This window comes from Schistocerca cancellata, chromosome 2 (assembly GCF_023864275.1).
Source record: "Schistocerca cancellata isolate TAMUIC-IGC-003103 chromosome 2, iqSchCanc2.1, whole genome shotgun sequence".
Lineage (NCBI taxonomy): Eukaryota > Metazoa > Arthropoda > Insecta > Orthoptera > Acrididae > Schistocerca > Schistocerca cancellata.
In genome coordinates this window covers 1,055,161,681-1,055,187,934 of record NC_064627.1, presented here as the reverse complement: position 1 = coordinate 1,055,187,934, position 26,254 = coordinate 1,055,161,681, and the positions used below count along the sequence as shown (strand labels likewise).

The 26,254-nt window shown below is 41.9% G+C and overlaps 1 protein-coding gene across 2 annotated transcripts in view; it reads right to left on the bottom strand.

Moving 5' to 3' along the window:
• The window catches only part of LOC126163043 (ubiquitin carboxyl-terminal hydrolase 31), a 352,669-nt gene that overhangs the window by 12,770 nt on the left and 313,645 nt on the right, over nucleotides 1-26,254 (bottom strand). The window contains exons 9-11 of one of the 2 annotated variants that reach the window (XM_049919926.1): nucleotides 17,185-17,452; nucleotides 7,701-7,958; nucleotides 4,781-4,938 (exon numbers count right to left, since the gene is read on the bottom strand). In XM_049919926.1, the coding sequence (XP_049775883.1) occupies nucleotides 4,781-4,938; nucleotides 7,701-7,958; nucleotides 17,185-17,452 (684 nt within the window). Of the gene's footprint in view, nucleotides 1-4,739; nucleotides 4,939-7,700; nucleotides 7,959-17,184; nucleotides 17,453-26,254 lie in introns of both variants that reach the window. The other variant, XM_049919927.1, reaches the window with a different exon arrangement.

Sequence of the window (26,254 nt, the reverse complement as noted above, 5' to 3'; positions counted from 1 at the left end):
ATTGTTCTCCTGGCCGTTGTCGGCTTTCGTGACCTGTGCCACTACTTTTCAATCAAGTAGCTCCTCAACTGACCTCACAAGGGCTGAGTGCAACCCATTTGCCAACAGCACTTAGCAGCCCCAGACGGTGACCCATCCAAGTACTAGCCAAACCCAACAGCGCTTAATTTCGGTGATCTGACGGAAACTGGTGTCACCACTGCGGCAAGGCTGTTGTGCTCTATCCATCTAATCTTCAACATTCTTCTGTAGCACCCCATTTTGAAAGCTTCTGTTCTTTTTTGTCTAAACTGTTTGTCGTCCATGATTCAATTCCATACACAGATCCACTCCAGACAAATACTTCAGAAAAGACTTTCTTATACTTACACCTATATTCATTGTTGACATATTTCTCTTCTTCAGAAATGGCATTGCCTGTCTACATTTTACATCCGCTCAACTTTAGCCATCATCTGTTAGTTTGCTACCCAGACAGCAAAACTCATCAACTACTTTAAGTGTCTCATTTCCTAATCTAATTTCCTTAGCATCATCTGATTTAATTCAGCTACATTCAATTATCCTTGTTTTGCTTTTGTTGATGTTCATCTTATATCCTCCTTTCAAGACACTGACCACTCCGTTAAACCGCTGTTCCAAGTCCTTTGATGTCTCTGACAGAATTACAATGTCATCAGCCAACCTCAAAGTTTTTATTTCTTCTCCCTGGACTTTAATCCCAACTCCAAATTTTCCTTTTGTTTCCTGTACTGCTTGCTCAATGTACAGACTGATTAACATTGGCGATAAACTACAACCCTATCTCACCCAGACCTCAACCGCTGTTTCCCTTTCACGTCCTATGACTCTTATAACTGCTGTTGATTTCTATACCAGTTGTAAATAACCATTCACATTATCTTAACCTATCTGGTAATGTAGGTTCAATACTGCCTAGCATGTTCCTGTATTTTTCTGGAATCCAAACATATCTTTCCCAAAGGCAGCTTCTAGCAGTTTTTTTTTTTGTTCTTCTGTAAAGAATTCACATTAGTATTGTGCAACCGTGATTTATTAAACTGATAGTTCGGTAATATTCACACCTGTCAGCACATGCTTTCTTTGGAAATGAAATTATTACATTCTTTTTTAAGTTTGGGGGTATTTCACCTATTTCATACATCTTGCTCACCAGATGGAAGAGTATTGTCATGGCTGGCTCTCCCAATGCTGTTAGTAGTTCTAACGGAATATCATCCACTGGGGCCTTGTTTCGACTCAGCTCTTTCAGATCTCTGTCAAATTATTCTTGCAACATCACCTCTCCCATCTTATCTCCAAATATATCCACTTCCCTTTCTATAATATTGCATTCAAGTTTATCTCCCTTGGATGGATTCTCTATATACTCCTTCCACCTGCAGCTTTCCCTTCTTTGCGTAGTACACGTTTTCCATCTGTGTTGTTTATATTCATCCAGCTGCTTCCCTTTTTCCCAAAGACCTCTTTATTTTTCCTGTATGCAGCATCTGTCTTTCCCCATGGCGAAATATGTTTTTAAATCCTTACATTCATCCTCTAACCATTCCTGCTTAGCCATTTTGCACTTCCTGTCAATCTCATTTTTTTAGACATTCCCTTTCACTTGCTTCATTTATTGCATTTTAATATTTTCTCCTTTCATCATTAAAATTCAACATCTCTCATGTTATCCAAGGATCTCTACAACACCTTGTCGTTTTACCTATTTGATCGTCTGCTGTCTTCACTATTTCATTTCTTAAAGCTACCCATTTGTCTTCTTCTGTATTGCTAGTAGCACTAGTCAACCATTACCTAACACTCCCTTAAACTCTCAGCAACCTCTGGTCCCATTTCATTAATTTCTTACCTTTTTCCAATTTCTTCACTTTTAATAGAGAGTTTTTAACCAGTAAATTTTTGTCAGAGTCCACATCTTCCCCTTGAAATGTCTTACAATTAAAAATTTGGTTATGAAATCTCTGCCTTACTATTAAATAATCAATCTGAAATCTTCCAGTGTCTCTGGATCTCTTCCACATAACCAACCTTCTTTTACGATTCTTAAACGAAGTGTTGGGGATGATCAAATTATGCCTTGTGCAAAATTCTACCAGGTGGCTTCCTCTTTAATTCCATTCCCAAAGTCCATATTCACCTACTCTTTTTTGTTCTCTTCATTTTCCTACTTCCAAATTCAACTCTCCCATCACAATTAAATTTTCATCTCCTTTAACTATCTGAATAATTTGTTTTATCTCATTAGACATTTCTGCAGTCTCTTCAATAGCTGAGCTAGTTGCCATATAAACTTGTACTGCTGTGGTAGATGTGGGCTTCATGTATTTTGGCTACAATAATGCATTCACTATTTGATTTTGTATTTATAACACCATACTCACCTGACCAAAAGTCCTGTTCGTCCTGCCACTGAACTTCACGAATTCCCACTATATCTCATGCCCTGATCCATAGAACGGCAGTTTTGTTTCACCTGATAACGACGTCTACCTGAGTAGTCTCCACCCGGAGATCTGAACAGGGGACTATTTTACTTCCAGAACGTTTTACCCCGAGAGGATGCCATCATCTAATTTAACCATACAGTAAAGCTGTATGCCCTCGGGAAGAATTACAGCTATAGTTTCCCCTTGCAGTCATTCGTTTGCAGTAGCAGTACCAGCACAGCAGACTGTTTTGGTTGATGTTACAAGAACAGATCAGTTGATTATCCAGATTGTTGCCCTTGCAACTGCTGAAAAGGCTGCTGCGTCTCTTCAGGAACTACACATTTGTCTGGCCTGTCAACAGATACCCCTCCATTGCAGTTGCACCTATGGTACAGATATCTGTATCGTTGAGGCCTCCTATACTGCTAAATAATTTACAGATTGCCAGAACCTCCTTAACACGTTTAAACATGTACCTCTGTTGTAAAGTAGACGGCGCCAGCAATTATGCTATGAAAAAACTGTGCATTTTTAGTAAAGAGACTACACACTAGCTCACAAGAACAAGAAATGACAGGTGATGGCACGGGCATGCATACCTTGTTAACAATGCCTTGTCTGGGGGTAGGTGAAGGAGGGTGTGGGGTGTGGGGGGCAGAAGGAGTATGGAATGAAGAATTGTTTGGGGATTATGATCTCAGTCTGAAAGGAACTGATAACTGTACTGGAACTGGTGACTTTATACCTGCTATTCCACTACAGGGGGTTGGGGGAGGGAGAGGGGGGATGGGCCCTAAGGCAAATTTTAATGGCAGGTAAGTATAGGTGGATAAGGGTGAATTATATATTTTACAAAATTCAAATGTTTATTGGAAACTATTGTTTCCATTCTCTGATAGTTAAGGATAACATACATGTATTCAGTAGTGATCCCTTGGGAAGTTCTTTAGTAAACAAAACTAGTTTCTGAGGATTGGTGAGAGAAAATTCATTCTATTTCACAATTCAGTATCATCCAAAGAAAAGTTTATTCTGAAAGTCTTGAAGGGGAGTTTCTCTGCCATTCCTGTAAAAACACATGTGGCTGTGAAACTTCTGTAGGACCAAAGATTTTGAAGTTGTGCATCTAGTATCTCAGTTAGTTTCCAAAGATAACAATTGTTAATATTTGATTTAAGGTCAAACTAATTCCTCATTTGAGTCCTAAATCAAAAATTAACACTAGTTACCATTAGAATCCAACCAAGATCTCTGAAAATGAACTACTTTAAAACTGAAAATGAACTAGTTTTAAATCTTTGAACCTAGAAAAATTTCAAAGCCACACACATATATCTTTGTACCTGAATATGACATAACACCTGCAAACCTGTTTATAAAATACATAAGAAATATTGTACAATATTATACCAGTGTCACTTGTTTTCATTCATAATATACAAAACATTCGACCAAAAATTGATGGAACAGGCGATCAACGCAAAACTACATTAAATGTATACTACTCTAAAGTACACCTCATAATCAAGTATTCCAGCATATTCAAATTCTAATAAATCTGAAGATGCATGCTGTAGATCTCCAGAGCCAGGAAATGATTTCAAGAGGTAATAAAGGCAAATGAAGCCATGAATTCTAGCAGAAGTAAAGGAGAAGATAACAGATCATAAATTGATTGCTGTAAGTAGTAAGCAATCTTACATTGATCACCATTTCACATAATGGCTCAGTGATTCCCATTACTGATGGCCTGCAGTACATTGTTTTGAGGTCATGGTTCATTTTGGAAACAGATATCCATTGCACAAAAATTGAGTGGATTTCATTAATTGCGGCCAGTTTGTGCAGTTATTCTCTAGTGTATTTTGTTATTAAAAAGAAACAACCTGTATTAACCCAGCCTCAAAAATGCAATTCTGTAACAAATATGTAAATGAATAGCACAAAATCTAACATTAATATTAATGGTTCTTGTAACTGTTAAAAAATGCAATTTTTCATATTGTAGCATTTATTGTGAACATAGTGTACAGAAAATGTAGCTCTACTATTAAATGTTGCTGTTGTTTCTGAAGCTCCAGCTTGTAGTTTTGTAAATACTGAGATTAATGCTGACAGAAAGCAAAGTATGACACAATAAAAACAAAAACATACTGCAGACAAGCACAGCTTTTCACGCAAGTGGTGACGACACAGTTTATCTGCTGCAGCCCCTGCACCACATTACACACCCACCACAACTGTTTAATGTTAGTGGTGTTAGTGTAGTGACATACAACCACTTACACCTCTTTCTACGTCTGCCCCATGTTTGTTTTGACCCTCACCCAGTCACTCCTGGGAGAGGCAAGTGGCGCATCCTCGTCAGAGTAATGCTCGGCTTCCGTCTCCGTGGCCACTGAACGCTTGTTTGTCGGTTGCGGTTGCAGCGTCGAGTAGTTACGAGCACCACGAGTGAAATTTGGCGCAGCATTTTCTTCTGATTCTGCAACAAATGTTGCAAAACTTTAATTAAACAGAGCAAGTCACTGCTGGTTTTGGATTTGTAAATATGGCACACACTTTTTCTATGTACTGGTGAGGAGAGAAAAAGAAACTGTAAGTTACATTACACATGGCTGTGAAAGTAAATTGTAGGACTCGCATCTGAATTAAGAGCGACTGGTGCCGTCAGGAAAACTTTGATACTGCATATCACAGGACCTAAAACTTTTTCCCCTAGACATGTGAGACTGAAACTGCTTCTTTACTTCTTTTTAATGGCAATGCAGGAGAGGCTCACACTGTTTTTCAGAGCTACTCCAGTTGCTTCTTACGTGTTACTAAGTAAATGAAAGGCACAGTAGTATGTGGAAAGCACATTCCTAATAGCATAGTTACCCTTCTATCTTAAATGATAGTTATAGCAAAGACATACGAACTCAAGGACAATAAACAGAGGCATATTTCATAACTAGGCAATTATACTACCAATTAGGAAGAAAGAAGAAAAGACAATATTAGCACAGCAGAAAAGTTCCTCTTTGCTCTGTGTGTGTGTGTGTGTGTGTGTGTGTGTGTGTGTGTGTGTGGGGGTGGGTGGGTGGGGGTTGTTTCCTACTTTTAAAGAAGGGCTTTTGGAAAAGCTGAAATATTTTTAAGAACCCTATCCCCCCCAATATTTGATTTTGTAGATTTGACTTATTAAACGTAGATTTAGTATGGGTTTTATAAAAACGGAACTTGTAGTGTCTGTAATATTTTGAATGATAATATGGTTGGCTTCATACAATTTTCTACAGGTGATAAGACTATCAAACTTACGTTAATTTTGCCAGATCCACTGAAATAAAGAATGGATTACATATATGGCACATCGGAAGCAATGTCCAAATAGCTTACAGCTGAGATATTTCATGGTTTCCCACCAAAAGGAACTTAACATTTTTCTAAATATCACACATGAATTAAATATTTTGGGTAAATATGTAAAAGAAATGGATTTCATAAATGCAAAATATATGGTATTTTCACTGAGATGGCAATACAGCCTTTTGTTGTAATAAGTAGAAGATTTTGGTACACTCATAAAGGTTGAGAGCACTTTTTTTTTGTAATTAGTGGAAGTCAGTCTGATGTGCTGGGTTCCTTTAAGCACAACCTTGTTGTATACAGTATATTTTAAGTTTCAATTGGAAAGGAAATATAACAACAAATGATCATATAGAATTATTGTTTTGAAAGGAAACTAAGAACGATGATAATGATTGTGGTGATAATAATAATAATGATAATAATAAAGAACAATGATACAAAAATTATATTTACATACTTACTTAATATAATTCATAACACAGTTGCTTTGAAAAGAAAATCAGGTATGGTACGAGTGTTTTGAGTAGGTTAATCATTGGTGAATAAAACGGGAAAAATGATTGATGTTCCAGTATTTTTAGTAGAACTGAAAAGAATAATCCTTAGAGTAAGGTTTCATATTTGAATTAGATTATGTTGAAAATAAAAGCACACTTACTCATTTAGATGGGGTGGGCTAAATTAAATTCAGGACTTTTTAGCATGACCACAACTAATTTTTTTCCTAATCTCAATGGTAGTTAACTTGCACAAATATGTCATTTATAAGTATATGATATCCTGTATTAGTTCAGATATTTGTTTTGTATCTTGTAATTTGTTGAGGTACTCCTCAGGCGGCTTGCGGTGGATAGAGTTTCTCAGCAAACATCACTTTGTCATAGCTGGTGCTGCACGGAGCTACCAGTACTGTACAGGGGACCCAGGAGGACCTAAAGTACTCTACTACAAAGGTTGTCAATGAAGACTCAAATTAACAATGTCAATAACAAATTATATTGAAAACTCCTGAATGGACTTAATTTTCAGTTAGAGCCTAGTATCCACTCAAGACACGTCTTCATACTCTAGACACGTCTTCATACTCAATAACAATAATAAAACTTAAATGTTGACTGAAGCTAATGGGAATGCCTTAAAAATGGCAACAGAAGAGAATTAATTATGATTTTGACAACCCACACCAAGCATTTGTTGAGCCATTCTTTTAAATGAACTATCATAAGTAATGAAGAGACGTGGCAGAGAGTGGGAAGTGATGTATTACAATACAACAGAAGAAATTGAGGATCTTGCACAAGATATGAAAAAATGCATCAAAATATTACATATCTATCTCAGCATAACTAGCTTAAATACTGAATACAAATGTTAATATAGTAAAATAAAGTCATTGCTAGAACATTCACAATTTAAAGAGTAAAGGGATGAATTCACCAAATAAACAATACACAAATTTTTTGATAGGCTCGTAAATGAGACATAACACTGCTACCTTTAGGATGAATACTCTTTCAGAGCTATAAAGCTACCTTACACATGCCCCCCCACATTTTACAGCCGCAACTGCACTGGACAGTCATGCTGCACTGCTGCCACAATGGGACAATGTAGCTGTATACGTGTGTATGTAGTGTATAGCTCTGAAGAAGCAGCTAGCAACATTCTCAGTCTTATTAACGCATCTATCAATGATTCAGTTCCTCAGATACAGGAATATAACATACACAGATATTGCAATTAACAAAACCAACATAATGCAGAAAAAAACCACTGACATCAGATGAGTAAACTAAGGAACTAAACATCATCAAAGTAACTGCTCAAAGTATTGACTACAGCATCGGCAACCTCTACCATCACAGGTTTCTGTAAGTGTGTGAGCCACTTTACCTTTGTTGGAGAGGTCTTCCTGAGAACGGCTAATGGAGTGGTTGAAAGCAGGCATCCGATAGACCCAATGGTCAAGCCCAGAGCCCGACGAGCTGGTGGATGCGGCCGAGCTGGCCGAGTAGGAACCCGTGCTCAGTCCCCGGCGCTGGTAGAACAGGATGTAGGCGGCAGATGTCACTATACTCGTCTCAGAGACGGGCTCCACGCGAGTGTCGTCAAAACAGTACCACTGGGCATCGTACGGGTTCCGGCAGAAAGCTGTCAAAGTAAGGTGACTGCAATCAGGTCTGATGGGAATTCTAGATGAGAATAAGGAAAGAATCTTTTGCAATGACATGGCAATGTACCAGAATGCTGCTGTAATTATTAATTGCTAGACCTTTTACATTAGCAATAGGCCTATTTCAGCATTATTGCCGTCTTCAGGCTATTTCCATATTGCATCACAGTGCTGCGTCATCTTACAATCTTATTGCTCTGTAGGGCGTTTCCAACTGCAGCCAAATTTTTAAATATTAATCTCTATTAATTGCTGTCATTTGCAAATGTAAGCTAAGTCTTTTATTGTTTATATATACTGTTAAGGTTTTGACAGCTACAATTGACAGCTAATCCAGTGACGTACACTTACACAAGTTTTTGCTATCTGTGTAAGATCTTCAGCAAACTCTAAAATAAAAATTCACGCATTTTATATATGAGGCGTCTAAAGGACAATGAACATGAGAAGATGTGAACAGAGATGAATGCAGTACTGAATCAGTTAATGACCTCTGTTCACAAAGCAAAGAAGACAGGACACAAGACAAAGGAATTGACATTTGGCTGCTACTGGCCATTTACATCAATGGGGCAATTTCAGAATTTGTCAGATTGGGATTTGAACCCCGATCTCCTGCTCACTAGGCAGATGCTCTGCCCACTGGTATCTCGGTACAGTGGTCATCGCAATTTCATGGACTACCCTAGCATGCCTTCCGTCAGATCCACATTCTCAACTTACACATACACTACTGACATAGTGGCCCTGCTCCTTGTCCTCATCACTCTTGTTCTTCTGCCAATTCCCGTAAGAGTAATATACAAAGAAGATAAGTTGTGACTCCATCAGGCACTGAGCACCACATGCCAGAGTGAGTATCAGTGCTAGCTAATATGGGAACTTATACAGTAAGTAAGATTTTAGAGAATAATTTGGAGGGAAAATTTCAAACTGCATCAGGTAACGCCCATGAATGAGATTCACTGATATTAGGTTTCGGGATTAATCGTGATGGCAATAGTGTGTTACCTGCTGTACATTATGCTGTTAATTTTCTTACGCTAATTCTAAGGCTATTCTGAAACATAAAGGTAAAGTAAACATTCAAGCTTTTTAAGATTGGAGAGGGCATTCCCGTTTTATTGCTTCTGCTGAGCATTACGAAACATTTGTACACAAACTGAAACAATTAAATCTGTGACAGTGAAATCATTATTTCATTTTATTTTAACAGACAGGATCTTCCTTATACTACTTCATTTGAATTACCCCACCAAACTGTACATTTCCCACACCTCCATTTTTGAAAAGGCAGATGCAATTGATAAAAATATAGAACAAGGACCCACAAGCTTCAGAGAAAACAAGAATGCAAATAATCAATCATAAGTATGTCCTGAGTGAACATTCTCATTAATTTGATCAAGATTGCTTGGCTGTAGAAAGAACTTGCATCACTGCCAGCAATAATTTATGTCCCAGAACATTCTGAATGTGTAGTCACTTAATCTTCCTGAAGATTTACTTCCATAAAAATGGAAAAGGCAGAATTCACGTAAATTGAACCTCCAAAATAGTTCATTAAAAACAAAATGAAAGGCATATCTAGCATGCGCTGTATGTTTTTCGAGAAAGCACAATTCAACTTAACTGTTTTGTTAGCAGGCTATGAACACAACAGTAGATTTTTTAAGAACTAAATGTGAAGCCGCAGTAAATGGAGACACACACACACAAGTTATGCTTCCAAAGGAACTCGTGCAAAGCCAACCTCCTTACGTAAAATATTCAAAATAAAAGAGCCTTACATTGACTTGTTCTAAAGTACATAGCTTTCAATTTTTTTCCCCTCTGATTTTTGTGAGAAAGTAAAAGAACTCTGTACTTTCTTACTTTGTGTTGTCTTATTACAATTTATAACAAAAATCCAAAGCAGATAGTGAAACAAAACTACTAAGCAGAAACTGATCATGAACAGGCTTCATACTCTGCTCTATGATACATCAAAAACTGGACTGCAACAAAAAAATACAACAGATACACGTTAATAGAATTTTGTATGAAAATACATTCTGAGTGAAAAGTCTTTTTCCACTGAGGAAGTTGCAAAAGCAAAGAGAAATAAGCCTATGTGCAAGTACACTCCTGGAAATTGAAATAAGAACACCGTGAATTCATTGTCCCAGGAAGGGGAAACTTTATTGACACATTCCTGCGGTCAGATACATCACATGATCACACTGACAGAACCACAGGCACATAGACACAGGCAACAGAGCATGCACAATGTCGGCACTAGTACAGTGTATATCCACCTTTCGCAGCAATGCAGGCTGCTATTCTCCCATGGAGACGATCGTAGAGATGCTGGATGTAGTCCTGTGGAACGGCTTGCCATGCCATTTCCACCTGGCGCCTCAGTTGGACCAGCGTTCCTGCTGGACGTGCAGACCACGTGAGACGACGCTTCATCCAGTCCCAAACATGCTCAATGGGGGACAGATCCGGAGATCTTGCTGGCCAGGGTAGTTGACTTACACCTTCTAGAGCACGTTGGGTGGCACGGGATACATGCGGACGTGCATTGTCCTGTTGGAACAGCAAGTTCCCTTGCCGGTCTAGGAATGGTAGAACGATGGGTTCGATGACGGTTTGGATGTACCGTGCACTATTCAGTGTCCCCTCGACGATCACCAGTGGTGTACGGCCAGTGTAGGAGATCGCTCCCCACACCATGATGCCGGGTGTTGGCCCTGTGTGCCTCGGTCATATGCAGTCCTGATTGTGGCGCTCACCTGCACGGCACCAAACACGCATACGACCATCATTGGCACCAAGGCAGAAGCGACTCTCATCGCTGAAGACGACACGTCTCCATTCGTCCCTCCATTCACGCCTGTCGCGACACCACTGGAGGCGGGCTGCACGATGTTGGGGCGTGAGCGGAAGACGGCCTAACGGTGTGCGGGACCGTAGCCCAGCTTCATGGAGACGGTTGCGAATGGTCCTCGCCGATACCCCAGGAGCAACAGTGTCCCTAATTTGCTGGGAAGTGGCGGTGCGGTCCCCTACGGCACTGCGTAGGATCCTACGGTCTTGGCGTGCATCCGTGCGTCGCTGCGGTCCGGTCCCAGGTCGACGGGCACGTGCACCTTCCGCCGACCACTGGCGACAACATCGATGTACTGTGGAGACCTCACGCCCCACGTGTTGAGCAATTCAGCGGTACGTCCACCCGGCCTCCCGCATGCCCACTATACGCCCTCGCTCAAAGTCCGTCAACTGCACATACGGTTCACGTCCACGCTGTCGCGGCATGCTACCAGTGTTAAAGACTGCGATGGAGCTCCGTATGCCACGGCAAACTGGCTGACACTGACGGCGGCGGTGCACAAATGCTGCGCAGCTAGCGCCATTCGACGGCCAACACCACGGTTCCTGGTGTGTCCGCTGTGCCGTGCGTGTGATCATTGCTTGTACAGCCCTCTCGCAGTGTCCGGAGCAAGTATGGTGGGTCTGACACACCGGTGTCAATGTGTTCTTTTTTCCATTTCCAGGAGTGTATATTGATAGCAGTATGCTGCATATCAACCTTGGACAAAGAAGATAGAACAGACAAAGCAAATTGAGGCAAAAATGAATTCCACTTTCAGGGAAATATTAGACATTATACACAATAGAGTACAAAAAGTTAGTTTTTTCATAAACAATAAATACAGAATGGAGGTAATTAAAAAAAAAAATTCCATTGTACTTCTGACAGGTTTGATGCAGCCTAACAAGAATTCCTCTCTCATGCCGACAACTTCATTTCAGAGCAGTCCTCGCACCAAATGTTCTTCAATTATTTGTTGTACGGGATGAGAAGGAAAGATATCTGTCTTCCTCTACAGTTTTCTCAAGTACCATTTAAGTTATACCTTGAAGTTTTAACACATGTTCTATCATACTGTCTGTTCTTTTTGTCAATGTCTTCTAGGTGTCCCTCTCCTCACACTGATTCTGTGCAGAACCTTTTTATTTCTTGTCTTATCAGCCCACCTAATTTTCTCCATCCTTCTATAACACCACACCTCAACTCATTTTTGCACAGTCCATGAATCACATCCATTTAATGCTGTTCTCGGAAATTTTTTCCTCACTTTAAGGCTGGTATTTTATGCAGGTAGACTTCTTTTGGCCCCAACTGCCCTCTCTGCATGTGCTAGCCTGTTTTCTATAACCCCCCTGCTCCAACAGTCATGTGTTATTTGGCTCCCAAAGCAGGAGAAATCTTTCACTCCACCTACTTTGTGGCCCCCTATTTTTATACAAGTTCATCACTAATATCACTTCTGCTACCCCTCATAACTTACATATTTTTCGGTTTACACTGTTTTTAGTGTAAGCTCATCGGACTGTTCAATCCATTCAAAAGGTCCTGAAATTCTTCCTCACTTTCATGGAGATAGAAATGCCACCGGTGAATCTGATCACTGATAGTCTTTCACCTTAAATTTTAATTCCACTACTGAACCTTTCCTTTATGTCCACCTTTGCTTCTTCAATGTACAGATTGAAAAGTAGGGGCAAAGATTACTTCCCTGTCTTATACTTTTTCTGACCCTATTACTCCACTTTTGGGTTGTATTTTCGGGTTTTGCACACCACCACCACCACCACCACCACCACCACCACCACCACCACCAGCCTCTGGCTGGGTGTGTATGGAACACAAGCCTCTCCATCGTCTTCTGTCTTGCCACCATTTCTCCTTCTTCACCTTGGTCCAGTCTCCTGCTTTCTTCTGGACGCATTCCTCTACTCCTTTCAGCCATCTGTCTCTCGGTCTTCCTCTTGGTCTCTTTCCTTCCAGTTTCATCTCGTGAAACCTCCTGGGTATCCTTTTCTCCTCCATTCTCTTAACGTGTCCATACCATCTCAGCCTTGATTTCTCTATCTCCTCCTGTAATGGTTCCACCTTCAATAACACTCTGATCCTCTCATTTATTAACCTGTCTATTTTTGTCACTCCAACACTGTTTATAAAGAATTTCATCTCGCTAGCTTGTACTTTGCTTTTCTCTCTTCCTTTCATAACCCAGGTTTCTGATGCATATGTCAGGATCAGGACATAGTATGACTGTCTGGTATGTAGTCTTTTTACTGATTTGGAGTACATACTTGCTCCATATCAGGCTTCTGACACTCTTCTGAAATGTTTCTGCTTTTCTCCCCTGTTCGTTTATTTGTCTGTTTCCCCCCCCCCCCCCCCTCATGTTCCTGTATCAGGCTTCCTAGGAACTTTGAACTCTCCACTCTCAATCATTCCCCACCAACTGTTATTCCCGTTGTTCCTCTCTCCTTCTTTCTTGTTGTGATAATCATCTCACTCTTTCTTATACTAAATTTCATCCCATATTCTTGTACTGTTCATTCCCATACATCCAACTGCTCTTGTACTTCCTCCTCCTTATTCCCGAAATCATCAGATCATCTGCAAACACCATAGCTTTCATCTTCCTTTCACCAATTACTTGTGCTACTGCACTCATTATATCATCCATCACTACAATGAAGAGTAATGGTGAAAGTGCACTTACCTGCCTCAAGCCATTCCTCTGTTCAATCCAAGCTCTCATCTCTCTCCTCCCACTTTTACACAGCTCACACTTCCATGGTACATTTCCCTTATCCTCCCAATAATCTGTTTTGTTACTCCTCTGTTCTCCAGGGCTTTCCACATTTTGCTTCTACATACACTATTGCAATGTCCCAGAAGGTCATTAGTAGATCTATTCCATATTCATAGTGCTGTTTCTGCAGTTGTATCAGAGCAAAAATTAGATCCACCATGGACCTTCCTGTTCTAAAGCCATGTTGGTCTTCTCTCATTCTTCCGTCTAATTTTGCCCAAATTCGTGCTTCCAAAATTTTCTCAAAAATCTTTGCACAATAGCTCATCAATGTTATCCCCCAATAGTTTTTGCACTATTTTCTATTTCCCTTCTTGAAGATCAGGACAATTATTCCCTTCTTCCAGTCCTCTGGGATCATCTTCTGTCTCCACACAATTTTCATTACTCAATACAGCCATTGTATCCCCACCTCTCCTCGTGCTCTCGCTATCTCTACACTTAGCTCATCCAGACCTGGTAATTTCCCTCCCTTCATCTTGCCGAATGCCTCTTCTACTTCTCCCCATGTAAGGTCTCTTTCTATTTGCTGTTCCTCCTCTTTTTTCTCATCGGTTTGTTCCTCCTCATCCAGGTCTCCATTTGGGTTCAGGAGTTCTTAAAAATACTCCTTCCACATATTCTTGAGTTCCTCCTCATTCTCTATCTCTTGTCCACTTTGTTCACCATTTGAGCATAATATGTGGTATACTGTTCTTCCTCTTACTTTTAATTATCACATATAACACCTTCACTATCCTCCTCCATCATTCTGGTCCACTGTTTCAGCCACTTTCTTCTTTCCTCCACCACCACTCTTTTTGCTTCTTTCTTGCTTGCCTGATACTCTTCTCTTGTCTCTACTGTTCTCTTCTCTTTCTTTCCATCTCGTTTTGTTGCTTGTCCTCCCACATATTGCTTCCACCGCACTTACTAATGTTCCCTTGAATCTAGCCCATTCCTCTTCTACCGTTTTTGGTTCATTCTTTGGGATGCTTTCCTTTACTGCACATAGGTACTGTAGCCTGCTTTCTTCTTCCTTGAACTTCCATACCCTTATACGTCTTACCTGGTTTTCTGTCCCTTTATTATCCTTAGTCCCTCTCAGGTTCATTACCAGCAAATGGTGGTTACTACCACTATTACCTTAATATCAATTATGTTCCTATTCATCGCACTATCGGACAGGAAGTAGTCAACTATCAACTTTCTCTTTAAGTCTTGACTGTATCAGGTAATCTTGTGGCTCTCTCTTTTCCTGAACCAAGAGTTCCCAACCAGCAAGCCATTCCTTTGACAGAACTCCAATAGTCTTCCACTTTCCTCTGGTCCAAGCACACTTTTGCAGCCTTGTCTTTCTCTTCCAGCGTGTGTGTTTAAATCTCCCATTACTGTCATATTCTTCCTTCCCGTCTGCTTCTGTATTTCTTCATCAAACTCTTGCTTCTCCTCATAAGTGCAACCCACCTGCAGCGCATACACCTGTGTTACCTCTACTGTCGTCCCCTCAGGTGATGTTTTGGTCTTCTTCATCCTATCACTTATTCTCTTCACTTCCTCTTTTGATCAATCTCTTACTACTATTCTGATTCCAGTTCTCCTTCCCTCCGCATTTCCACTCCAGTACAGTCAGTAGCCTTTCCTCAGTTCTCTCCTTCCTTCTCCTTTCCATCTTGTTTCAGCTAACCCCAATAGGTCTTGTACATATTGTACATTATTTACCTTTCGCTACAGGTTACATCTATTTTTGTCAGAATTTGAGCATCTTTAACCATTTTACACTTTCGAATGCTTTTTCTAGATCAACAAATACTCTCAATGAATATTTCGTTTTCTTATGATTTTATAAAATCTGGCGGATTTTATTTATGACTACCACCTTCTTCCACCTATACACTCTCTCTCATGGGATACACAGGGAAATTCCTCTTGCACTCTAAATGGTGATGCATTTTCTTTTAGTTTCACTGAAGGTTGTTTTGACTTTTCTATATACTGGACTTGTTCCTCTGACAACTACTTCTGGTTCAATATTGGACAAAACTAATAATTTCGATGGAAAAATAAAAAATGAGAACCAATGCAAAATATATTTGTTCAGAAAGCAGAGAGAGGCAATTGTTTGGAGTGGGTAACAGTATAGAGGGAGTAACAATTATGGGATTTCAGGCAGACTGAGACAGAGTGAGATTGCAGGTCAAAGCTCAAATGAGTATGTTTTGATAGCTACAACATAGTATTGAAAGATGCCATCTCCTGCGGTGGAAAAGAATATATTTTCCAACAAAGTATTTTATGGTGATAAGATTTAATATAACCAGTCTGCCTGAGCTCTTTGGCCTATTAGATGGGGGCACAGAAAAGTGTGGGACATATTAGAGAGGTTGTGGATTGGAAAGTCTGGCACACGTGCGCACACACCCTGTTATGAAAATCACTTTCTACCCCCTCATTCGGATGGAGACCATCCCTTCTGCTACCACCTGATCAAAAGAGGTAGCACGTCACTTCCATTAGTGAAGAGCTCCATTAGGAAAAGTTGAAAAAAATGTGACAAAAATTCTACATTTAGTAAGCGATACAGGCTGTGAAATATCTGTAAGATAGGGTATAATGAGCAACACATTACCTACTACCACATGTTGGTAATAGTCCACTGCCAGGGATGAAGAACTGAGACTCTTCAATGCCTCTATCAACAATTCAGAGAAACAACTTACTGCGCTAGGCAGCACTGGTACATAAATCACTGATCATCTTAGAGGCGACAAATCATGGTAGTTACTGAGATCATTTACATGCAACACACATTGAGTGTGTGAATGTCATGGTGTCACATGTCGATTAGTTATCACTTTCATGTACAGTGTTTATAACACAGCTTCTAGTAACAGTGAACCTTCCCAAAAGTGGAGCCAGTGCTGTGTCGACTTGCATTACTCTTATCTGGTGGGAGTTAATTCCAAGATTGCGTACTATGGAAAGGGGTTTAGACTTACTTTATTCCCAAATCATGATCTTAGGAATTGCATGGACTGTCATGGGGAGACATGTCTGAAAATTGGCAAAAAGATTTTTGCAAGATTCTTACAGTTTTCTTGAGAGATCCTGCTAGAGTGTACCCAGGTACAGCAAAAAAGGATTACTTCTCGCTGAGTAGCCAAGATCCAGAATTGTCGATGAAGATCTGGATGACGATTAAAGTAAGGTAAATCACTGTCATCTTCTGTCATCACTGTTGTCAACAGTGTAAACAAAATTGATATCTGGCACCATGACAGTCGCATGTTTGATATACATCACTTGCAAGAGATCTTGGAAATTGCACAAGTCACAATTACCTAAAATGTAAAAACACGTCTACAGAGTGGTGTGTGAAATACACCAATTCCTCCCGGAAAAAAGTACGCCTAAGTTTTTCAATGTCGGTGGAAAAACAGGAAATTATAATTCCAGTAGTTTATTGGTAGGTACAAACTTCATTTGATACTGTTAGCACATTAGTCAGTAGCTATTTTTACGTGACACAGCCTTCCAAACATTAAAGTGCATCAAGAGGAGGCCGTACCTGTATAATGGCCACCCTGGGGATCCTGGCCATGGTGGTTGCACACTGCGTACAGGTCGTACACATTGTCATCCGGTCGGTTAGGAGTGCGACGAGGCCGTTTCCATGGAGACCAGCCGAGACCGCCGAGGACACCACCACCCGGTGAACACAGGTTTTGAGGAGGAGGGCCGTTTGGTCGGTCAGCCAGGTGAGGATTCATATCGAACCCATATAGAGGAAAATCGACCAGCGTTGTCAGTTTTGTTGTAGACCTCTGCTTGGATTGCTGTAATACATCAACTGCATAAAAGTGATGTTCACTATCTAGTACAATGGCAACTTTGTATGTGCTCCAAAACACACTCCACTGTTACGAGATGAATATGCTCACGTCTGTACTACACAATCCACCATGTGGTGTGTTGTGGAGGATTCACAGTGTTCCAGCTTCATCCCCCACCCTCCCCCAGCCCCTCTCCCACCTATACCATTTGCAAATAGTGCACGAGGAGAAAGAAAGCCTGAACACTTCTGTGTAGGTCCTAAAGTTTCTCTACTTTTAGCATTGTGTTTGGTACAAGTAATGTATGTTCAAGAAAGTTTTACATTTTTTAAATCCTTTTGGAACGTGAGTTTTCACAATTTTGTGTGTAAGGCTCTCCTAGTATTTCATGTAATGTCTGCAGTTGTATTACTGTGACAATCTTGAACTGGCTGAACAAATCTGTGACAGATTGTGCAGTAATTCTTTGAATTTTCTCTCTCTTTCTCCTTAATCTAATTTGTTAAAAGTCCCAAGCTGATGAAGGATGCTCCAGAATAGGTCAAATGACAATCGTATGAAGGACCTCTTTCTTGTGTGAAATAAATTTCCCTGGAAATTCTACATAAATCCTAATTTAGCACCTCCCGTTCCAAAAGCTAGACATATGTGGCTGTTCAAGTTTAAATCACTGTGGATTGAAAATCCTTGATATTGGATGGTTGTGAGTAATTCAAAGAATGATCACCATCATATTGTCAAACAATATCTAATCTTTTCATCTATTTACTTGTATTAAATTATATTTGCTCAAGTTTTGAGTAGCTGCCAAACTTTACACCATGCACTGATCCTCTTGGTCATGCCTCTAGTGGCTCCAAAGATAAACAGCATGGCCCTGGGGTCAACTGAACCTACTGATGCCAAATGTTGGCTTTGTTCTGTGGTGTAATTACACTGTTGCATGAGACACCCTATACGTTCTACATACAAAAGCGTTAAGAGGACAGAAAACAGACAATATTTTTGTGGCTTCTACATTATTTTTTGGTACTTAGGTGGTTGTGAGACACTGATCTTGCGAGCTTTGTCATCCTGTTGTGGGTGCCAGCTCTTCCTCATGATGGGCAGAGGAACATAAATGTACGATTGGATTTTACCCGAATTTTGGCTCTTAAGTTACTGTCTGGTGACCAATAGCACACCAACGTAAAACAGTTTTCTTTGAAGATGACCACAAGTTTATAATTTCCTTGCAGACTTGTTAGCTGTCTTTTAATTAAAAGTTGAAGTTGTTTTGTACAAATGAGCTAGATGACAACACACATGTTTAAATTGTTCTTGTTTATTTACTTATGACAGTTTATTATTGGCATGAATTATTTCAGTTATTTTAGAGGCAACCAATTTACAAAGCCAACTCAAGGTCTCAAACACAATTTGCGGAATGTTCAAACTGTTCATGTGTCTGAACATACTTCTCAATACAATTTTATTGTCACATATATTGCCACTGGTGGAAAAGTCTGAACCGAGACGAACCAGATGAATGGTCAAAGTTCGTACAGTTCCTCAACATGCTAATCTTCTAAATTGCAATGTACACTCAAAATAATTAAAGTCAAGAAACTGGAACAGCACAGCTAAATGCCAGTCAAAACTAATCAGAAACTCTATACCTAGCATCAAGGCTACAGAGCTTCTCCTTTTGTCCTTAAACCTGATGCCTTGCCCCTGGAGTCTCAGACTCCAGTGCAGGAGACAAAGCTGCTGCTAAATGAGACACCTTGACTCATTTGAGTCCCTAATCAAAGTCCTTCACACCTTGCATCAATCCCCAGCTAAACTACATGTCCTTACTACACCCTTTACTTTGTCTGCTTGTAGCTGCTGCCTTCGTAGCCTCCCCCACGTGTCATTTTGTGGTAGAGCTGTGCAACAAGTTATAAACTTGTACAACTTTGAGCCAGTTGCCACTATTAATATATATCATTAAACAAAAACTATATCATGAAGTGCACTTAAACAACTTTTACGATGATACTAGACATTATATGTTTACTGTGTGTAACATCTCATGAACAACTCACATTATCATGAATTATTTTACCAATAGGCATTAATTTTGTCACTAGACCAAAAACTAAGTGTTCTGAACATTAATGAAAAACACTGCCATTTATGTTGCAATTTAACACGACAGTTAGTTGAAAAAAGGACAGTCAGTCCAAAGCTGTATGTGCCAACATTATTCAAAACTGCATGTGTAGTCTGTTGTGAGTAGAGGTGAAAGTAACACACAATAGCTTTTTGTGAAGTGTCATAAGGCAAACCACCTCACTGGCACCTGTTCTTTCTTCAGCCTTTAATAAATGCTGGCAGTTCTGGACATAAGCAATGAAACGGGTGACCAATAGATTGTGCCAACTACAAACCCTGGTGCGGTTAAAAGTGTGCAACTAGCTCTGGCATACTGACTCCATTGTGGATCCTTGTGAGACACCCAACTTGCTAGTGCCTGTGCAACCTTCAAAGTTTATAGTTGATTGGTTGGTTGTTTGGAGGGGACCAAACAGCAACCTTATGTGTCCCATGATCTAAGGTGGCAGAAATCAAGTGAGGAACAACACAAACAGCACAGTCCAATCAAAGGGCAGGGAAAATGAGCAGAGAGAGAAAAAGAATGTCGGGGCAACAGGAAGAGTAAAGAACAAGAGGGGGGGGGGGGGGGGTTGTGGGTGTGAGAGCAGGGGTACCCCAGAGACCCAATGCTCATTTGCTCATTGGTGCACCAGCACTGCAACCAACCCTTTCCAATCCCCACCATACCATGGATCATGACACAATGGGGACAACACCAGGGGAAGACGACACAATCAAGGGGGAAACAAGGCACACAAAAGACCAGACAGAACATAGAGAAAAAAGAGGAGAGCCTGGCTGGTGTGGAGGCAAGGCCAAGGCCACCATAACCAAGGCAGACACTAACCAAATGACTATAATTCCTGAAGTAAATTCAGGTACTTAAACATGGGAAGACACGTAACATTAGCAAAGAAAACTGGGGACAGATGTAACTCTGCAAGAGTCATCTGCTAACAGGTGGGTGGGCAAATTTAGTGTGAAGGGCTAAAAGGAGGGGGCAGTCCAGCAAAATATGGAGATCCAATGGGTGGGGGGTGCCAGCTACAAAAAGGGGAGGCGGGAGAGTGGCTCACGGCGGAGCAAAAATCCAGGGGTCAACCAAGTATCGCCGATATGAAGACAGAAAAGGGTGATAAATTCCAACTGGGGCAGAAGGTGGAAGGAAGAATACCACATGGTGGGTGTCTCCTAGATTGCACGAAGTTTATTAGACAGGGAGGTAGCCCCCCCCCCCCCCCAACCATCAAGAGTTGGCCCACGATTTAGCGAAAAGGGATCTGATGTAAAGCTGCTCATGTGGCGCCCTGGAGAACAGGGGGTTGTTGGTTGCCAAGCTCGCCCCCACCCCACACACACACACACACACACACACACACACACACACACACACACACAAGTTCATTACCTGGGATACCCATGCAGCTGGGAACCCAATGGAACAAGCAGCATCACCAAAATCAGCACATCATGGGTGGCAGAGACCAAGGGGTTGCAGGAAAAACACTAGGCTTGATTGCCTGAAGCCCTTGCCTGAGATGGACTCCATACATAACAAAAATCGTGCAAGGGAGGACCATCTAATAAAGCAGAGGGTCCAAAAAACAGCCACCAGTTCTGCAGCAGACAGGAGATGGTGTTCTGTGCCAACAAAGACGTGAAGACATATCCTATGTGATCAGCAGATTTAGAGCCATCAATGTAAAAACCAACAGTATCCTGGGAATGAACTGTACAAGAATGTGGGATGAAATTTGGGAAAGTAAGAATGAGGTGATTATCACAACAAGACTGAGGGAGAGAAGTACAACTGGAATAACAGTTGGTGGGGAACAATTGAGGAGAGTGGAGAGTTTCGAGTACCTAGGAAGCCTGATACAGGAAGATGGAAAAAATGACAGAGAAATAAACGAGTGGGGGAGAAAAGCAGAAGCATTTCAGAAGTGTGTCAGAAGCCTGATATGGAGCAAGGATGTACCCCAAATTAGTAAAACGGTTATATACCAGTCATATTATGTCCTGATCCTGACATATACATCCAAAACTTGGGTTATGAAAGGAAGAGAGAAAAGCAAAGTACACATTAGCGAGATGAAATTCTTGAGGAACAGTATTGGAGTGACAAAGATAGACAGGTTAAGAAATGAGGGGATCAGAGACTTAATGAAGGTGGAACCATTACAAGAGGAGATAGAGAAATAAAGGCTGAGATGGTACGGGCATGTTAAGTGAATGGAGGAGAAGAGATACCCAAAATGAGAGATACACAAAATGAAACTGCAAGGAGGAAGACCGAGAGACAGATGGCTGAAAGGAGTGATGGAATGCATCCAGAAGAAAGGAGAAGACTGGACCAAGGTGAAGATGGAGAGATGGTGGCACGACAGAAGACGATGGAGAGGCCTATGTTCCAAACAGACCCGGTCACAGGGTGGAAACGTTCCAAGATGATGATGATCCTGAAACTCCCGTAAGAGCAGATGGAGGCTTTCAGCCCCTGGAAGAGAACTATCTGTATCTGGGGCCCAGGACCTAACCAAAGGGAGAGGGGTGGGGCAGTGGTCAGAAGAGAAGGTGGTGAGGAGAGATGGAAACTACGGCAGAGAGAAACAACGCAGAACCCAGTGGGTAAACTCAGCCAAGGGTGGGCAGTGGGTGGGTGATGTCCCGAAGCCATGAAAAGAACAGAACAGGAGAAGTGAGGAGGAGAAAAGTGAATAGTGATGGCACAGGGAACCAGGATTGGTTTTGTTTTGTTTTGTTTTGTTTTGCTTTAGGGCATGAAAAACAACTGGGGTCATATGTGCCAAGTCAAAACTATAGAACATGAAGACAGAGAGGAGTCAAAAAACGACTATACGTCAGTCCCAATTGACATAATAGAAGAGAGCTAAAAACAGGCACGTGGGAGGAGGAAAAAAAAACTTAAGAAGACACACCATAAAGAAACGGAGGTCCAAAACTAAAAATGAAATGGCCTTCGCTATATTGCTTTGGGGAATAAAAAGTAAAACATGGTTGACAGCCTGTATGTCATTCGCTAAAATGGCCAATCACTCACATGGCAATCCCAAGCAGGAACGTAAATGGTTAAAAAATGGGCAGTCCATCAGGAAGTGAAGGACTGGTAAAACTTGGGCACAATGTGTATGAAGTGACAATGGCTAAAGAGGCAGTGCCCAATATGTATCCTACTTAAAATGACCTCCCTCTAGCGGGAGGACCGAGAGGTGGTCATCCAAATCACAGAGGCTTAATAAGCCGGAGCTTATTCCCGTGAAGCAAAGACCATTGGCGACGCCAAAGGGACACCACCTCCTGACAGACGGCAACACAGAGATCATCGGATGGAACATAGGAACTCTCGGACTGAGGTACAAGGACTGCAGCCTTGGCAGGCCGACATGACCAGGAACCCACAGAAACATCACACTTGGTCCACCAAGAGTGAGCAAGTGACATCTTTCCCGAACCCACTGTACTAAGGGATGAGCGGTGTACAGCACACACAGACTGTGAAGGGCACTGAGTGAGTCGAAAAGGCTGTGTCGCCCAATGTACTCTCAGCTGTAAATACTGAGCAGTGTGCTGGAAGCCAATATTGAAAGAGACGAGTGCCAATGACGAAGGGACACCCACCCCCATGGTTAGTCCGAGAGCCATCAGTGTATACGAAGGTACTATCACGAAGATCCATGCGAAGGTCGTGAAACTGAAGGCAATAGACCGAGGCTAGAGTACTGTCCATACGAAGTGAATGAAGACCAAGGTTAACATGGGTCGCTTCAAGAACCCAAGGTGGTACTGTAGCAAGTGCCGAAAGCAGACACCAGGAAGTAACAGAGATGAGGGACGCACCCCATACCGGCGATCAAAGTAATCATCAGAAAAGGAGGCATAGGATAGGTGGCCACGCATGGAAGAGAAACGCCATGCATACCTGCTGAGAAGAAAGTCATGGCAGTAGGACAGTGGTAGTTCAGCAGCTGCAGCATACAGACTCAAATGTGATAGTTAAAAAGGCACCCATTGCCAAACAGATGCCACGATGGTGGATAGTGCTGAGACAGCGTAAGAGGGATGGATGTGCACATACATAAACAAAGCACCTGTAGTAGAGTTTCGAACACACAAGGGACCGGTACGAATGGAAGAGGGTGGTTCGATCAGCACCCCAGGAAGTACCATTGAGGACACACAGGACATTGAGGAACTGCGTACAACAGGCTGCCAGCTAAGACACATGGAAGGACCAAGACAGTTTCCTATCAAGCATGAGCCCCAATAATTTCGTAGTTTCAATGAATAGAAGCACAACAGGCCCAATATGTAAAGATGATTGGATAAACCAATAGTGTCGCCAGAAATTCAGACAGACGATTTTGTCAGAGTAAAAGCGAAAGCCACTGTCGATGTTCCAAGAATAAAGACGATCAAGACATCACTGAAGACACTGCTCAGTGAGACAGGTCCATGGAGAACTGCAAGAGATGGCAAAAAGGGAGCCGGAGGTGCCCAGCAGGAGACAGGCCATTGTAGGGTTAATGGCGATAGCAAAGAGGACAACGCTCAGGATGGAACCCTGAAGCACACCATTTTGCTGGATAAAGGTGTCCCACAAGGCAGAACCCACCCGCACATTGAAAACTCTGTCTTTTAAAAATGCCTGAAGGAAACAGGGAAGGCGGCCACAGAAGCCCCACGTGTAAAGAGTACTGAGGGTATCAGCTCTCTATCATGTCATAGGCCTTCTCCAAATCGAAAAACACAGCCACAGTCTGGGATTTCCGCAGAAAACCATTCATGACATTGGTGGACAAAGTAATGAAATGGTCAATTGCAAAATGCCGCGCTCTAAATCCACATTGTGCAGTCATCAGTAAATTGTGAGACTCAAGCTACCATACCAGCCGGGCATGAGTCATACGTTCCATCACCTTGCAAATGCAGCTGGTAAGACAGATGGGGCGGTGGCTAGAAGGAAGGTTTTTGCCATTACCGGGCTTAGGTATGGGTATGATGGTGGCTTCACGCCAGTGTCCAGGAAATGTGCCCTCTGCCCAGATGCAATTGTATGTGTTAAGCAGAAAGTGCTTCCCCACAAGAGAAAGGTGCTGCAAAATCTGAATGTGGATGGCATCTGGCCCTGCGGCGGAGGATCGGGATCAACTGAGAGCATGATCTAGCTCCCTCATAGTAAAGGCAGCATTGTACCACTCACAATGCAGAGAAGAGAAGGGTATCGCCCGAGCCTCCTCTGCTCATTTCCGATGGAGGAAGGCAGGGCAATAGTGGGAAGAGCTCAAAACTTCCGCAAAATGGTGGCCCAACATGTTGAAGATAGCAACAGGATACACGAGGACAACATCTGCTACTGTCAGGTCAGAAATTGGGGAATGGATCTTGGTCCCAGAGAGCTGTCAGAGGTTGGCCCACACGACAGGGGAAGGGATGCAACTGTTAAAAGAACTAGTGAATGAAATCCAGCTAGCTTTTTGCTGTCTCGAAGAACGCAACGACACTTTGCACACATCCATTTATAATAAATGCAGTTTGCCATCATAGGATGATGGTTAAAAATGCGGAAAGCATGTCTCCGTGCATGAAATGCATCGCAGCATGCCTCAGTCCACCAAAGGACTGGGACACGAACTGGTAAAGAGGAAGTGCAAGGAATGGAACGTTCTGCAGCAGTAAGGATAAAGTTTGTGAGATATTCTACCTGGTCATCAAAACTGGGGAAATCTTGTTCTTTGAAGGTCATCAGGGAGGAGTAAAGCTGTCAGTCAGCCTTAGTAAGCTGTCATTTGGGCGTGCACATGGATGGGCTAGGAGTCAGAAAATGGATAGCACACGAGAAATTGTCACTCAAGTAGGTGTCAAAAAGAACGGAAACACTCGAGACGATGGGCAGGCTGGGCAGTGCAGAAGGATAGGTAGATAGGTCCAAATGACAATAGGTGTGCGAAGAGTCGAAAAGGAAATTGGGTGCCCCAGTGTTAAGACAGAAGAGGTTAAGTTGGTTAAGAAGGTCAGTCAAGAGGGCACCTCTCTGACAGGTCCTGGGAGAACCCCAAAAAGGATGATGTGCATTAAAATTACCAAGTAGCATAAATGGGGGAGGTAGCTGCCCAATAACCTGAAGGAAGTTTGCTCTGGTGACATCGAATGTCAGAGGGACATAAATGGTACAAAGGGAAAAAGTGAGGTGGGGAAGGAAAAGGCGAACTGCAACAGCTTGAAGATGGGTAGTCAGGAAGACACGAGATGGAGTGCCGACCTCAGGGGTAAGGTCAAAACGAATCGGTAGAAAATGTGAAAGCTCAAAGCATGTCGTGAGGGCACAATTTCGTTTCCTGAAGGCAGTGTATGAGAGGACACTGTGATGCTAAAAGTAGCCATAAATCCTCTTTGTGGGACTGAAGGCTGCAAGCATTCCTTTGGAGGAGAGTCATGGTGAGGAAGAGATGCAGGGGTGTCACCTCGGTGGCTGCCGAGTGACAGCTGGTGAAGAGTCGCTACTACACAGAAGCTGGAGAATCCTGCTCCATGGAGTCCACAGAATCAGTCTGTGGAGTCCTAACGCTGAAAAACAGTTGACGATACGCATCGGCGACACGGAGGCCATCCGGGGTAAAGTATCACGTGGCGACAACATTGAAGAGGATCTTCGAGGTGGTGAAG